This window comes from Monomorium pharaonis, chromosome 10, assembly GCF_013373865.1.
Source record: "Monomorium pharaonis isolate MP-MQ-018 chromosome 10, ASM1337386v2, whole genome shotgun sequence".
In the NCBI taxonomy this organism is placed as follows: domain Eukaryota; kingdom Metazoa; phylum Arthropoda; class Insecta; order Hymenoptera; family Formicidae; genus Monomorium; species Monomorium pharaonis.
The window spans coordinates 16,565,170-16,582,571 of NC_050476.1; the positions used below are offsets into that span (position 1 = coordinate 16,565,170).

At 28.7% G+C, this 17,402-nt stretch overlaps 2 protein-coding genes and 1 long non-coding RNA gene across 5 annotated transcripts in view; 1 reads left to right on the top strand and 2 right to left on the bottom strand.

Moving 5' to 3' along the window:
* The window catches only part of LOC118647631, a 377,709-nt gene that overhangs the window by 201,470 nt on the left and 158,837 nt on the right, over positions 1-17,402 (top strand). The gene's annotated exons all lie outside the window — the stretch shown is intronic.
* Positions 604-5,281, bottom strand: LOC118647649. Its single transcript, XR_004964818.1, has 2 exons — positions 4,919-5,281; positions 604-1,548 (listed from the first exon to the last, which is right to left on the bottom strand). It is a non-coding gene; the product is annotated as an uncharacterized LOC118647649 (long non-coding RNA).
* On the bottom strand, positions 5,391-9,076 carry LOC118647639. Of its 2 annotated transcripts, XM_036292905.1 has the most exons (4): positions 6,607-9,076; positions 6,019-6,414; positions 5,722-5,883; positions 5,391-5,621 (listed from the first exon to the last, which is right to left on the bottom strand). In XM_036292905.1, exons 1-3 carry the CDS (start codon positions 6,920-6,922, stop codon positions 5,801-5,803), a joined length of 795 nt encoding a protein of 264 aa, XP_036148798.1. In that variant the 5' UTR covers positions 6,923-9,076; the 3' UTR covers positions 5,391-5,621; positions 5,722-5,800. The 2 variants fall into 2 exon arrangements, with proteins under 2 accessions (XP_036148798.1, XP_036148797.1); XM_036292904.1 differs by lacking the exon at positions 5,391-5,621 and having other exon boundaries at positions 5,787-6,414.

A 17,402-nucleotide genomic window follows, 5' to 3' on the forward strand; every position in this document is an offset into this window, starting at 1 on the left:
TAAGTAGTAATAAGATGTAATTAGTTGGATTTAGAGATAAAAACCAATCGCATTTGATTCCTACTTAGCTGAATGATTGCGCTACTACTGGATACACCTGTCGAAACAAAAAATGACAAAGATAAGTTAATTCAGTTATTATATTTATAATTTGATATATTTATTATGAATCATTACAAGATCACAGATGACACAGGTCACACAAATATTATTGCACAATCTTATTCTTGCACAATTTTTATGATCTATAAAAATAACTAAAAATCTAGAAATAAAAATAGAAAAATAAAAAGCACAAATTTAATAAAAAATTCACAATTAAGTGAATTTTACAATAAAATTCACTTAATTTGTGATTTTTATTTACAATAAAAATCACAAATTAAGTGAAAAATCTGATTATATTTTTCTTATTTGCGTTGACTCGAAGTGTTCAACCAGCGCTTTATAGCTTCTTCAGCATTTTTTAAAGACTCATTTTTAAAACGACCCATTATAGCGCCTAAACAACAACAAAACAGAAATTAAAAGAATTAGTCTTCTAAAAATTACCGTATCATACTGAATCATGTAAAAAATAAAAAATCACATAAACCTTTCTAGCACGTTAGTAAAATGTAGCAAAGATAATTTATTTTTCTATTTTCTTAGTAAAGAAATCTGTACAGATGCACACACAAAATTTGTATTCAATGTTATATACAATAATTAAATATTATATAAAATACAATAATTTGTTAAAATAATTAAATGTTATACATATTTAATGAAAATAAATCGTATACTGATCACAATTTGTAATCATATATTATACGAATACAGAAACAAGTTTTAATACGTTTTACTAAAATATTCTTTCTATTATAAACAAATAATAGTACATCATCAAAATTAATTTATTTAAAAATTTGCCAAACAAAGAAATGGAAAATGTAATTTTAAATTATTTCTTGCTTCTTATAATTTAATATAATAATTTATAATCAGTGTCTCAATATTTCAAATAAGTAAAAGAAAAGATAAACGTAAAACATTTACAAAACAAAGCTTCCTTAATTCTTGTTCCGTAAAAAGAAATTTTCACTCCTCTGGTTCCTTTCCAACTAACTTGTCTTGCAAGTTCATTGTGCAATATGTTAGACATAAGACGAGTAACAGCATTCCACTGATCACAATCATTAATAAGTGCATTAAGATAGCTAACCTTAAAAACACAAGAATTAAAAATTATGTAAGAAGAGTTCACATATATTAAAAGTTAAATATAAATCATATATGTAAGTACACCACACAAAATATAAATAAAAATTGAAAAATCAACTGTACTTACAAATTGAGAAAATGCAACTTTATTTTCCAAAAATTCGTTGAATTCCTCAAAAGACTTTTTATCTCGTAATGAAAGAGGGGGACAATTTTCGGGTCTGTCTAAAATAGCTTCACCAGGAAATATTTCATTTAAAATGCGACGTTGGTTCATTAATACTATATCAAGTTTACTTGACACATTTCGAAGCAAATCTCTATCAAGATTAGATACAACCGGTCCTACAGAATTAATGGAAAAACGGAAATAAATTAATAATTACAAAGTGTAACATATGTTAATATTGCACAGTTATATGTATTAAAACAAAGAAGTTCAATAAAAATTATCATGAAGCTTCTTTAAATGGCTTAATGTTGTCGTAAGCAAGTCACGATCTGCATTTGATAAACCTAATAAATGTCCTTTTCTAAAAAAGATATGTTATTTATTTATCGAATGTATCGAAGTCATCTCGAAAGTCTCGAAGAATTGTTGCCTTTAATCCGCGATGCTGATTGGTTCTTTCGCTGATCATTGAGCTGCATGCTTCGTAGTGTTTGACAGTTGTGTTTTCAAATCAAAATTGGTTATATCAAAAGTGTGTAAGTAATAAGGTAAGTAATAAAGAGATATATTAAGTAATAATATAATCTCTCTCTCTCGGAAATAACAATAATATCTTTAAAATTTTATAATCTTTTAGAAAAAAAGAAGGAAAGGAAATAGATTGATAGGAGAAAGAGAGAGTTTCGACTTTTGTAGAAAGAAGAAGCAGAAAAGAAAACAGAAGGTGAAACAGCGACTTCTATAGAAAGAAGGAGCGGAAAAAGAGAGAGAGAGAAAAAGAGAGTGTAAAAAAGAAGAAAAAGAAAAGTGTTAGAGCATTAACAGTAAATATTATTGTATTGAGTATTTTATGTAGTTAGCAGCTCGCAATTACATATATTATTGGCTATATTCTTTTCTGTGTGTGTATATTTGTGCGTGCGCGCGCGCGCGTGTGTGTGTGTGTAAAATTATGTAAATTTATAAATAATTACATAATATTATATAAAAATATATTTTATTAAAAATTATTATTTACTTAATTCTTTTAACTTTTTTAAAATAAATACATACATATATATGTGTGTGTGTGTGTATTTATAAAAAAAAGTTTAAAAAAAATATGTAAATAATTTTTATTAAAATATGTTTTTATATAATATTATGTAATTATTTATAAACTTACACTTACACGTTTTTTATTCAAAATTGCAGAAGATAGAGGATAGATATAGACAACATAAAAATATGATTAATAATTTGTGTTGAGAGAGAAAGAGAGAAAGAGAGAGAGGGAGAAAAGGAGAGTGAAAGAGCGTGAGATAAAAAAAAATAAAAATAAAATTTAAAATAATTAAGTAAATAATAATTTTTTATAAAAATGTTTTTATATAATATTATGTAATTATTTATAAAATTATACTTACACGTTTTTTATTCAAAATTGCAGAAGATAAAGGATAGAGGATTAAAGAAAGAGAAAAAGATAAAGAAAGGAGAGAAAAAAAGAAAAGAGAGAAAAGATTCAAAAAGCATAATTCTTTTAAATTAATAAACATTAAGACATTTCATAAAAAAGCGGAGAAAAAAAAGGAAGAAAGACGAGATAGGTATTTAATAATTGTTTAAAAAGCTGTAAAGCTTGTTTTGTCAAAATTTTGAATTTTTAATGACTTAATTGCGTTTTTATTTTTAACATATATAAATGTTTTTATTTAAGGTTAAAGAAAATAAACATTATATTAAAAAAAGAAAAAAAGAAATAGAGGAAGCAGAGAGTAAGAAAAGAAAAAAAGAAATATTAAAGAGGTATATACAGAAAATAGAAATAAAAATTTACATAATATTAATGAATGTCAGGGGTAGAAAATCAATATATCATTTGGTTGTAATTAACATTGACTCCAAACTGGTAGATATATTGATTTTCTTATAGCTGTTTCAAAATCAATCAATATAGCTGATACGGACGTAAAACCATATATACACTGCAAAAAAATGTAATGTATCCAATGAGATATGTAATTGAGGACTGCCTACTCAATGCAATACTATATGTTATATTAGCACTTAACAAATCAAACTTTCACCTAGGGATTCTCAAAGTAGAGTCTTTGCCCTTTAATTTAAAAAAAGTACATGTAATTTAGATGATTTTTCGCAAAGTTGCATCACTTTGAAGATTGCCTAAAAATCGGTCAAAACTTTTGTCTCGTTTTCTTTTGCGCCAGTGTTTATATAGATATTTATAAAAAATAAAAAATTTAAAAAAATTGCAAGAATTAAGTGATAGGTAGAAGAAGAAGAGAAAGAGAGAGAGAGAGAGAGAGAGAGAGAGAGAGAGAGAAAGAAAGATCGAGAGAGAGAGAGAGAGAGAAGGAAAAAGAGAGAGAGAGAGAGAGAGAGAAATTAAGTAAATTTGAAGATCTTATTAAGAGAGAAAAAGAGAGAGAGAGTGCGAGATTTCGGAAAGGTAACACTTGCGTTTTAAATATTTTGAAAAAAAGGAATCTTAAACTCTTAATTCTCATTTCTTATTAATTATCATTCTCAATAATGATCAATTTTTATTAATTATTATTATTCTCATTAAATATCATTTGCGTTTTAATTATTTTGACATTTTGTGTATTTTAATAGAAGAAAAGGAATGAGATTAAAGAGAAAGAATTGAGATCGAGAGAGTTTAAAAAAGAAATCCAGAAAGTGAAAGTGTTGAAATTTGATTGAAAATTATCAGGTAACATTACGTATAATATTATAAATTTTAATTTATTTAAAAATTTAAATTTAATGTTGTATTATTAAGGCATAAGATTTAAAAAATTTAATTTTAAAGTTGTTGGATGCTTGTTGTCAGAAGTTGTTGAAATGGTCAGAGAGCGATAGTGAGTTTTATCGAAAGAGATTAGAAAAGGAAAAAGATTAGATGAAAGGAAATTATAATTGAGAGAGATTAAACAAGAAAGCCAGAAAGTAAAAGTTTTGAAATTTTATTGAAAATTAACAGTAACGTTACATATAATATATTATAATTTTTAATTTATTTAAAGGGGATTAAGTATGGAGGTAAAGTGTGTAAGAGTGATATTAAGAAACATAATATAATATAATTAATAATTTGTGTTTAGAGAGAGAGAGAGAGAGAGAGAGAGAGAGAGAGAGAGAGAGAGGTGGGAAGGAGGGGGGAGAATAAGAGAGCGTGAAAGGAGAGGATTAAATAAAAGAAGAGGATTAAATAAAAAAGTAAAGTGTGTAAGAGTAATATTGAACAATATGAAAATAATATAATTAATATAATTAATAATATAATTAATAATTTAGAGAGGGGGAAAAGGAGAATGAGGGAGCGTGAGATAGAGAAGGGCATTAAATATGATAAAGTGTGTGAGAGTAATATTACAGAAGAAGAATAAGTGCAATGTTCAATATAAAAATGCTAAGTGGCGCGCGCGAAGCGCGCGCAATGTTGTGTTCTAGTAAAATATAAATTAAGGAAAAGAATGTGGTATGTGTGCAGAAAAAATCATTTCTCGAAACTGAGATTATCTGGAAAAATCAAACCTTGAAATAGTGGTGATTTTGGAAATACTTCATTCTCGTTGTTCGTAGATAGTATGGTCCTTTCTACTTTTAAAACGTCATCTTCACTCTTTTCTTTTAAAGTTTCGGAGTGTATTATATTAAAATTCTTGTACTGTTCATTGTCATTTTTATCATCTATATAAAAATTAGAATATTGTTACTTTTATTTATTGTAAGCAATATTTGTTGAGTAAGATAACATAACACATACAAAGAAAAGAAAAAACAAATTATTTTACATTTATAAAATTTTAATTTAAACAAAGAGAAACTATGTAACTAAGTAACATATACGAGTAACTTGAGAGAGAGAGAGAGAGAGAGAGAGAGAGAGAGAGAGAGAGAGAGAGAGAGAGAGAGAGAGAGAGAGAGAGAGAGAGAGAGAGAGAGAGAGATTGTATCTGCAAAGGATTAATACAAATTTAAATATAAGCGCACGTAAAAAAATGTGATAAAAAATGTAATTTAATTTTAGGAAAAGTAGACGGATAATAATGAATTTACCATCTTTGAAGGCTGAAGATAACTTTGTTCTGTTAACATTCTTTGGGTGCAAAATACTTTGTTTTTTTTTCTACGAGATTACGTACAGATAGTAGGCTTGATACTGGAGAACTGTTCGATATAGATTGCAGTTCATTACTATCTATAGTTAATTGAGAAGATGAGCATTTTTCAGAAACTGTAACATTGCAGAAAATAAATTCACAATAAAAGAAAACAGGAAATATAATTAGTTGTAAAATCTAAAAAATATATTATTTGAAAAGTAATAAACTTACTATCAAAAAAATTATCACAGTTTTCTTTGTCTAAATATTGAGGCATTTTGTTAAATTTTCTGACAGACGTGGTCTTTTTTTATTGCAATGGATTAGCAGTTCCAAAATTTTCCGACAATTTGGTGTTGCAGTCTTCAGGAACTAAATCTCTTTGTTGTACAGCTAAAGTTATAAAAAAAGCTATAAAATTATAAAATTATAAAAAAGACTGTTTATAGTTTAAATTAGAATATTTAAAATATAAAAATAAGTTACATAAAATAATAAATACGAATTTACTTGAAAACATATACATACTCTCTTCCAGCATAGAATGATGCTTCATCGGATTTTCGTCTAACGTAGTTTTATAAGTTAACTTAGAAGGACTTAAAGATGTAACACGTGACTCTTTACGGGAAAATAATTTCCCAACAGACGTGTCTTTTTGACATATCATTGACGTTTTTATAGATTTATTTTTAAAAAGTGTTTTTATTTTATTTGGAAGAAGAGGATTTGGTGCAGGCACTTTATTGCTAGCACTACAAAAGATGTTTGACGAAGGATTGTCTTCATCTTCATCTGAAGATTCTATATATTTCTTGTTCTTTTTTCTCTTTCTTGGTTGATCATAATCTGTTCCTACTTCTGTCCGAGCAACGTTTCCCTCTAGAACATTCTTAGCAGTTTTGACAACAATATTGTAAGTACCTACAAGTGAAAAAAATGTATAAAATAAAATATAACATAAATACACATGATACTGAAATTTATTAATTTATTAATGAAAAGAAATGTAATTTATGTTTTAAGTACGTTTTACGTTTTAAGTACATTAATACTAAAAGAACTCAATATTTAAACGCAAATTTATGATAACTTATCTTCGAAAATTAAACTTACTGTAGTAATGATGAAATCTAAGATGATAAGTATTCCAATCTTTTCCAGGATCCATTTTTGACATAACTAGACGAGTCGTTTTAAGTTGATCTTTTTTAGGTGGATAATTGCACTTAGTATTATTATCAAACAGCCATTTGAAAGGAATTACTTCTATTAGTGTTTGAGATTCATCACATGAATCATCAAATTCTACAACTGCAAACTTAAAAAAAGAAAACGTTACGTTGTAAAAGAATATAATTTGTAGAATAAAAAAAAATGTTCTTACTTTTATTCTAGTAATTATTGCAGTGTACAAGAGGAATGCACACATGTGCTTCGTCGTTATCAAGAAAAAGAACACATTTACAAAAAAAATGTTTAATTTTGTAAGCAGTTTTGTGATTTTGTAAACGAGAAACTTTTATAATTCCAAGTTCAGATGATGCGATAGGAAAATTGTAATAATTTTCTTGTTTTAGAAACCTATATCCCATTAAGATAATTTTATTTTGGGGTGTTCGGATAGCATTATCTAAGATTATAACATCTCCATTTTTAGTTTTAAAACAACTGTTTGCCTTGTTCTTTGTAAGAGTAATACCACATAAAATGACAGTCTGAAACTGTTCTCTCTGAATACTGTCATCTCCATCATACTGATTTTTCAACAAAATTTTATTTGGCTCATCTATATTTTTCCTTGGAACAAGTTGCCCTTTAGTTTCTGCATCACGTCTAATTAATTGGTGTAAAGGCTTGTAAGTAGATCTCAAATATCGTTTCATAACGCTCATAAAATTTTCATATTTAAAAGCACTGAATGATTCTAAAATTCCATGGTTTCGACATTCGTCAACTAAATGAATCAGACAATGGATATTATAAACAACAAAACATTTACCAAAAATCTGAGAAGAGTGATTTATAAATTCTTTTAAAATTTCATGCGCAGCATCAAGCATAACAGGATTCTGTACTGTACTTGGACTGGATAGTATATATATTCCACTATGTAAGTAATTGTTATACAGATTTGAAGGCAGAATGTTCTTAAAGATTCGTACACCATCGTATAATAAGATACATCGCAGTTCTGTTGCTTTATATTTAGATAACTCACAGAAAGATCGAGGTCAACGATTAAATTCCATAGGCACCCAAGAACTATATCGTAACATTTCCAGAGACAATTGAGATTTAGCTGCGTTATTAATTTTGCCTATTGTTGTTACATGTACTCCAAAGAGAAACTGTAGCCATCGTTTAAAAACTCCTAGATATACGAGATGCATCGGATCAAGTCTAAACATAGACACCATTCCATGTTGCAAATCACGTTCTAAAGGTGAATTATACTTGTGATGTTCTGGTAGATCTCTATTTTGAAATGATTTATCAGTACGTAGAAATGCATTATCATATAAAAACACCTGACGATTTCTATGTCTATCACTTTTAATTGTACACTTTTCACAACCAAATACACTGTTATGACTGTGAATGCCTTTGACAAATTGTCTAGCTGGAGCATTTAAAATATAATTGCCTAATTTAAAAACAATATTTTTCCATAGAAATTATAACTATTTCTAGTCAAATTTTTAATTTCTTCAATAAAATCAGATAAATATCCTTCTAAATCATCGGGCTTTGAATGTCCATACCACACACCAATTATAAAATGAAATCTTTCACCCTTTAGATAACCTAAAATGGGCCAAAATTGATCATCTGTACTTTTATATAATTGGACGCCATCAATATTAATGTCTACTACAATTTGATTATTATTTTGTAGATAATTATCGGTTAATATTTCATTAAGATTCACTTTGATACTTTTATACCACATTAGGCCTTGACCAACTTTATTAACATTTATAGTACGAGGAGTACGAAGAATTGTTTTATATGATTTTGGCAAACCAGGAAAAATAACTCGCAATCCTGCTAAAAGCTTATCCATTTTGTTAAATGATACATCTTGAACACCCTATTCTGACAAAAAGTTCAATAAATATTCTTCTATATCATAAACAGGACAATTTTTTAAATATTCGACATCAATTTTCATATTATGTTCTAATTCATCACTGCTGCTGTATTCACTATCTTCAGCATTTTCAATTTGATGATTTGGTAAATTATATAATTTATCTTTAACATTCAAATTATTATTCTGAACATTCGCTTTTATCCATATAAAGAGCAGATGAAACATGAGAGAAGTTTGATCGTCCTTCATCTAACAAATCTAATATCCCAGACAACACGCTTGTCAGAATGAAAACTTTAAGAGAACTTTTTTAAGAAAACATTTAGATATCTTGGAAATGATGTCAAAATGGTAACATTTACCAGAGACGTCTACTAAGAGAGGTCTTTAAGATATCTCATTAAAGAGTCTTACTTAAGTTTCTTGAAAATGTTATCCTTATGACATCAGTTAAATAATATCAGCTTGATATCTCATAAAAGATATCACAATGCTGTCCGATTTTTGAGCCGTCCATGCGCGTCGTAGTTGACTCAGAAATCAGACAACACTAAGAGGTCTTTGAGATATCTAATTGAAGAGTCTCATTTAAGTTTCTTGAAAATGTTATCTTTATAGCATCAGCTAAATGATATCAGCTTGATGTCTCATAAAAGATATCACAATGCTGTCCGATTTTTGAGCCGTCCATGCGCGTCGTAGTTGACTCAGAAATCAGACAACACTAAGAGGTCTTTGAGATATCTAATTAAAGAATCTCATTTAAGTTTCTTGAAAATGTTATCCTTATAACATTAGCTAAATGATATCAGCTTGATGTCTCATAAAAGATATCACAATGCTGTCCGATTTTTGAGCCGTCCATGCGCGTTGTAGTTGACTCATAAATTAGATAACATTATAATATCTTAAATGAGAAATCCATTTGATATTATTTAAAAATTATTATAAAGATAATGTTTTCAAAAATAACGGTTTGCCTACAATTACTGTGCACAAAAAATGCACAAAATCTAAATTTATCATGTACTAAACAAAAACAGAATAATAAAAACCATCTAATTAACCATTTGAACGCTTCAAACTATTAATGTTAAAAATAGATCGCAATTTCCATCAAATTATTAAGGTTATGGAAAAAGATAAATTTAACAATGAAATTAATAAGTAAATAAATTAATGCTATTTATTTTTAATATGTTTTGCAAAATTTAATTGCTTTTATAAAAAATAATATAGTTGCGTCAGTTTATAACATATAGGTATATGTAGACAATAACAAGTACCCATATCGATGAGTCAAATTGGCGTAGCAGGTAGAGTACAAGGTTCGTCATCCTAAGGTCCCGGGTTCAAACCTAGCAGCGGCAAGTAAGAATAAAATAAAAAATAACTTAATTTAAATTTAATTAATTAATATAAATTTATTGTAAATGTAGTATGTGCTGTTGATAAAAATAATTTTTAAAAAATGAAATTTTTATTTTATTTTATTTTTCTTTGTAACTGTTGTGTAACGGTTAGATAACATGTAATTATAACATGTTATATTGCTGAGTCGGAAATTGTAACTTACATGTAAGTTACGTGTAATTTCAGAGTAACGTAACCTGTTATATTCGGTTACATTGCTGTTACACTGCTGCTATATTACTGTGTTTACTGGGAATATTTAATATTGTAATATATAGCATATATTTTTATTACTGAAACACTAATAAAGTCCAAATATATATAATACGTAAGTTTTGCATTAAAAGATTTCATTGAAATACTAAGAGCAAATGCGTTTTTCAAAGGAATACACTTCGACTCTCCTTTCGAATAGAAACCCAAATAGCACTGGATGTTTCAAGGACGTCCATTTTAAGTCCAATTCAGGTCCGCATGTCCATGGACATAAAATGGACATTCACTGGATGTCCATTATTGGAATTTAAACGGATGTTCTATTCTATTATAGAACGTCCTATGCTGGATATTTGATTTATGTCTGCACTTGTATCTTACTTTTATATAATTTATCTTTATTATTTTTATTATATATATACATATATATATATTATTTACAATATTTATAATTAACATTAATTTATAAATAATAATAAATTATATTATTTTTAATTTTCAAAAGGTTTATTTTAATTGTTCTACTTTTAGATATAATATAAAATAATATGAAATAATACGTTATTTTTTTATTTATTATTAACATTATTAATTATTGGTATTTTTTTAAATGTTCGTTGTAATATATTATTGTTTCTTTTTCGTTTTTTATTGTTTTGTTTTTTTTATTTTCGTTTCTTTTCCGTTTTTTTTTTCGTTTTTTTTTCGTTTCTTTTTCCGACCAAAAGAGGGACACAGCAATTGGTCCGGGTTAGAGATACTGTAACAGAGATTCGCCAATGCGTTAACGATTTCTGATTGGCTCCCGTCGCTTGGGGTATAACCGGAAGTATGAGAGAGAAAGATAGATATAACTGACAGAGAAAGCCTAGCCGATCTAACCTGTCACCTGTCACCTGTCAAAAGAAAACAGAGTAAACCGTCATCGAAAACGTCATATCCGATATCCGGTTTTACCCCAAGACGGCACATTGGCGAATCTCTGTTATAGTATCTCTAGTCCGGGTCAAACGCTGTCTTTGTCTAACCAGTAGCATAATAGGCGCTAGACAGAGAAAGAAATTGACCCGGACCACGTCTCCTCTTTGTCTTTCTGCCGGACACTTTTCAAGAGCTTTTTGCAGGAAATGCGCAGTCCATGCTTTATGTCGACGATTTTTACAAAATGTGGATTAATCCACTATTGCAGCAAGCCCTTTAATTGAAAAAAGCCCAAAAGAAATAATCAAACCATAATAGGTCCAAAATTTGATTTATTTCGAACTTTCTATGAATGTGCAAAATTGTGACAAACATATATCCCATGGACGTCCATTATAGGACTTTCTATGAATGTACAAAATTGTACCAAACGTATATCCTATGGACGTCCATCGAATGTCTGACGGACCTTATTTGGATTCTTAATGGACGTCCGAATTTCCAGAAGCGGATATCCATTGGACATAAAATGGATGTCTTTGTGCTATCTGAGAAACATATCGATTATATTTGCATTAAATTCTAAATGAACAGTGATGTGTGTCGACTTGTGTTAGAAATATGATCAACTGTGTTTCGTAAAAGAAAAACAGCTAGAATAAGTAAATAACAATATAACCAAGAACAGCGATAAACCTCTCGTAGGCAAAAATTTCTGCAAAAAGAATTGCATATTTTTTTGCATAAACTTCTGCAGATTTTTGTACAAGATTTTCGCCTTCAAAATTTTTTTGCAGAATATTTTGCAGAATTTTATATGTTTTCTGCAAAATTTGATGCAAAATTATTTGCAAAATTTATATAGATTGTGTGTATTTTGTGTGCTCATGTGCGTTTGTGTATATGTTTGCGCCTGTTTGTGTGTTGGTGTGTTGGTGTGTGCGTGCGTGCGTGCGTGCGTGCGTGCGTGCGTGCGTGCATGCCTGCGTAAGCGTCTATATACCGAAAAATTTTACAGAAAAATCTGCAAAGAAGGTAAAATTAGTGCTAACATTTCTGTGTAAAAATCTTTTACAATTTTTACACAGAAAAATATTTTATAATTTTTATACAAAAAAATATTTTACAATTTTTACACAAAAATGTTAACACTAATTTTATAAAAACAAAATGTTATAAAAAACCTAAAAATGATATAAATTTATATACTTTAATTAGTAATGAAAATTCTCTGCATTAAATATCCGCATTGTGAAACAATATATACTACACGTTTTGACAGATATGACGTTTATTGATACTCGTGTAAAAAAATAAAATATACATTTCTGTTATAACAGGATTTTTGATTTTTTTAGATTAAAATTTAATAAATTTTTTTGTAATAAAAAATTTTTTTAAAAGTATTTTTACACACTTTTGCAATATAGCCTTAATATAATAAAAAAAAATTTACTAAATTTTTATAAAATTTATTGAAATGATACTAAGCAAATGCAAATTTATAATAAAAATCTTAACAATTTTACATTTAGGCTGGTATTCATAGTCGAATCTTATTTCAAGATCGTCTCAAGCAATGTCTTAAGATGCTAATACGGCTCTGTGATTGGCTGATAGCATCTTAAGACAGTACTTAAGATGATCTTAAATATAAGATCCGACTATGAATATTGGTACTTAGGCTGGTATTCATAGTCAAATCTTATTTCAAGATCGTCTCAAGCAATATCTTAAGATGCTAATACAGCTCTGTGATTGGCTGATGGCATCTTAAGACAGTACTTAAGATGATCTTAAATATAAGATCCGACTATGAATACTGGCCTTAGAGTACTTATCTCAGTTTTCTTATACCAATACAACAACTGCGTACAGCCTAGCACCACTAGCACGGCTGACTACGCTAAACATAGACTAGACGATTGTATCTAGAGTTGGAATATATTCCGGTAGAGCACTAAAAAAGTAAGTATTCTCCATAGACTAACGTAGACGGAGCCTTTTGAAGAGGGGTAGCTGATTTTTGCGGTAAGGGGAGAGGCTAGGAACTTCGGTCAGTTCCGTCGCGATTCGACTATGATCGGCATTATATCGTCCGTCGGTTACACATTTTCCCGAAAAATGGAGGCGAAAAGGTTGGTACCAACGAAAACTCCTATGGGAACATCATTTTATTTTTTGCAGGTTAGTAACACTGTTCAAGTAGTAATCTGTTAGTTTGAGTAACCTTTTTGACATATGCGCGCGCGCGTATATATAAATAATAAAGTAATAATAAACAGGACTGAGTAAGAGAGGTTAATATTCTTTATTAACTAAATTAAGTTAAAGTTAATAGCTCATAAAATTAATTAAGTTACGTTAAAAGTTACATAACAACAAATAATTCCAGTTAAAAATTATTTTAGGAAAGCATTATTTATATTTATTAAATTAGGAAATTATAACTTTTTAATTAGTTACTAGCCAATTCTGATAATAAGACTTCGGATTATATGCAAATTGCATATTTGTTATTTTTTGCATATTTTATTACAGTATTAATAATGTGAACAAATTATAATGTTTTTAATTAATTAATGCCCAGACAGCACATGTAGATTATGAGAACGATAATAGGATATTGCGAAAGTATATTGCAATATTCGTATAATATTAGAGATACGTCTGTGATATGGCGAGTATATACTCATAACGTACTATGTCCGCGTTGCCTTATCCCATAGAATTTCGCTGGCAGTTTATGAGAATATACCGAATATATCTTAAGAATGTTATACGTATGTCTAAAGTATATCTTCAGTATATTCACAATATGTCTACAGTATGTTCACATTATATGGGCTCATGCATAATGAGAGGAATAAGGAACAAGGAATTAAACATACAGAATTAGCAAGAAGAAATAAGAAGAGGAATTAATCATTTCGCACATCAGGAAGCTATCGCAAAAAATGAAGCGTAATATCTGTTGAATACGCTGGGGTGCTTTGGGAAATTATGCTCAGATAATTGTAGGTTATAACCTAAATAATATATGTATATATACAATATATATATATATTATTATAGTTTACGTTACTATATTATATCTTATGTACATACCAGAGTTATCTGGGCGTAATTCCTGAGAAAACCACGTTGTCCGTGAGTTCGTGTTCGCACGTTCACACCCTACACTTCACCACGTGTCTGCATCACACGGCAGACGAAAATGCGTAACGTTACAGATCATAGATAGCGTTGACATGATTCACTTTCGATATTACGCGAATATTTTGGAAATATGTGATAGATATACATGAGATATATCATAGGATATTTTACGGATGTTTTGAGTATATTAGATATAATCTCAGTATATTCAGTAGGAGTTGCGAAATTCAGTCGCTATATTCTAAGTTTATCTTGAGGATATATCAAAATGACATTCTACTGAGACGTTATATGAATGTTTTACGTATATTCGGTATGATCACAGTACATTACGTATGAGAGTATAATATTCGTACGATATCTGGTGCTGTCTGGGTGTTAATTAGTTAAAAACATAATAATTTGTGCACATTATTAATGCTCTAATAGAATATGCAAAAAATAACAAATATGCAATTTGCATATAATCCGAAGTCTACTGATAATAAATTATATTATAGTCGTTATATTTTATAAATGTAAATGCAAAATACTTTGTAGCATTGAAATAAAATTAAATTAAATGAAAATGACAAAAAAGTAAAAACATAAAGTGCATGTATAGAGATGAACAAAGTAAAAAACTATGATTTATATATATATATGAGGAGATGTATGAGGAGATTATTATATGTGATTAAACAATTTTAGTTTTTCAGTGTTTATACGTGTTTTGATAAATAATTAATATCATTCATAATTGTAGCATCCTTCTTCGCACTGGGATCAATATGCCATTATCGTCAACTGCGGGATGAAACCTGCAGTGCAAGATGAAAGAAGCATAAACGAGGAAGATAGAAGTAAATGAAGAATATACAAATATATATCAGATAAGTAGCTAATATATTCTCATAAAATAAAAGATTATGTATGTATGTGCTGTCTGTAATTGTAGATGTTGTTGGACCGATTCTTTTCTTTCATTAATTTGTCATCAATGTTTGAAAGATAAGAAACATACATCAGTCAGCAGACTACATGACAATACCTGTTGGATTGATGAAAGATTGGCGGTATATAAACATTAATTTTACGAACCAGCTCTCGGTTTGTTGCGTCAATCTGTTGTCGCACTGCTAGTAATACAGATCTATTCTGATATTCGCTGTTAGAAAGTGACTTCATCTTTTGCTTACAACTAGGGCGCATTCAATGACACAGTAAGCTCAGAAATTGGAATTGATCTCCAACTATTAACATTTTGCAAGCACATGGTTAACTGGAAAGCTGGAACAAAAATTAATGAAAGAAAAGAATCGGTCCAACAACATCTACAATTACAGACAGCACATACATACATAATCTTTTATTTTATGAGAATATATTAGCTACTTATCTGATATATATTTGTATATTCTTCATTTACTTCTATCTTCCTCGTTTATGCTTCTTTCATCTTGCACAGGTTTCATCCCGCAGTTGACGATAATGGCATATTGATCCCAGTGCAAAGAAGGATGCTACAATTATGAATGATATTAATTATTTATCAAAACACGTATAAACACTGAAAAACTAAAATTGTTTAATCACATATAATAATCTCCTCATACATCTCCTCATATATATATATAAATCATAGTTTTTTACTTTGTTCATCTCTATATATGCACTTTATGTTTTTACTTTTTTGTCATTTTCATATAATTTAATTTTATTTCAATGCTACAAAGTATTTTGCATTTACATTTATAAAATATAACGGCTATAATATAATTTATTATCAGTAGACTTCGGATTATATGCAAATTGCATATTTGTTATTTTTTGCATATTCTATTAGAGCATTAATAATGTGCACAAATTATTATGTTTTTAACTAATTAACATTAATTAATTAAAAACATTATAATTTGTTCACATTATTAATGCTGTAATAAAATATGCAAAAAATAACAAATATGCAATTTGCATATAATCCGAAGTCTAATTATCAGAATTGGCTAGTAACTAATTAAAAAGTTATAACTTCCTAATTTAATAAATATAAATAATGCTTTCCTAAAATAATTTTTAACTGGAATTAATTTGTTATTATGTAACTTTTAACGTAACTTAATTAATTTTATGAGCTATTAACTTTAACTTAATTTAGTTAATAAAGAATATTAACCTCTCTTACTCAGTCCTGTTTATTATTACTTTATTATTTATATATACGCGCGCGCGCATATGTCAAAAAGGTTACTCAAACTAACAAATTACTACTTGAACAGTGTTACTAACCTGCAAAAAATAAAATGATGTTCCCATAGGAGTTTTCGTTGGTACCAACCTTTTCGCCTCCATTTTTCGGGAAAATGTCGTGTAACATTTGGTCTGTTTTTTCTAGCTGCACTGTTGCACCGGTGCAATAAGTTAAAGTAAGAGACAAGTATATTTTTTCTCATTCCAACTTATTGCACCAGTGCAACAGTGCAGCTAAAAAGAACAGACCACTTATTTCCCAAATTATAAAAGCGATTTCCTAAACTTGCCCAAACGATTCCCAAACGATTGGAATAGCCGGAAATAATAGTTTAGTCGGAATTAATAAATAAAAATTGGGTGTTGAGCTAGCAGACATAATGTTAAAAATCACTTTTTCGTACGTCAATCGACTCGAAATCATTTGGGAAACACGCTCGTAAAATTTCAGAGTTTGAGAAATAATAATTTCATCGTAATTAATAAAATAAAGTTAGCATTAAAAAATTCCCTATGAAGTTCCGCGGATGTTCAATTAGCAGACATAAGGCGATTTTTGGCGATCGTTTGGTCACAGTTTAGCTATAACCAGTTACGACAGTCAGCGAAATTCTTCGTATAATATTTTACGACGCATGCGTCAACTGTACTATCTAAAATATGGCGGACATGGCGAGCCACGCGGTACCCCAGATAGCCACAAATGTATGTATGAGCACAAATTGTTCTCATGTTGCTAATAAAGATGTTAGCATCTTGCTATGCATTTACGTCGTCCCTTGTGCTGTTATTTGCTAGCATTCGACACTGATCTTAAGTAATGCTAGCATAATGTTTGAAACGTGCAAAGAATTTTATTTCCGACATCGAATGCTAG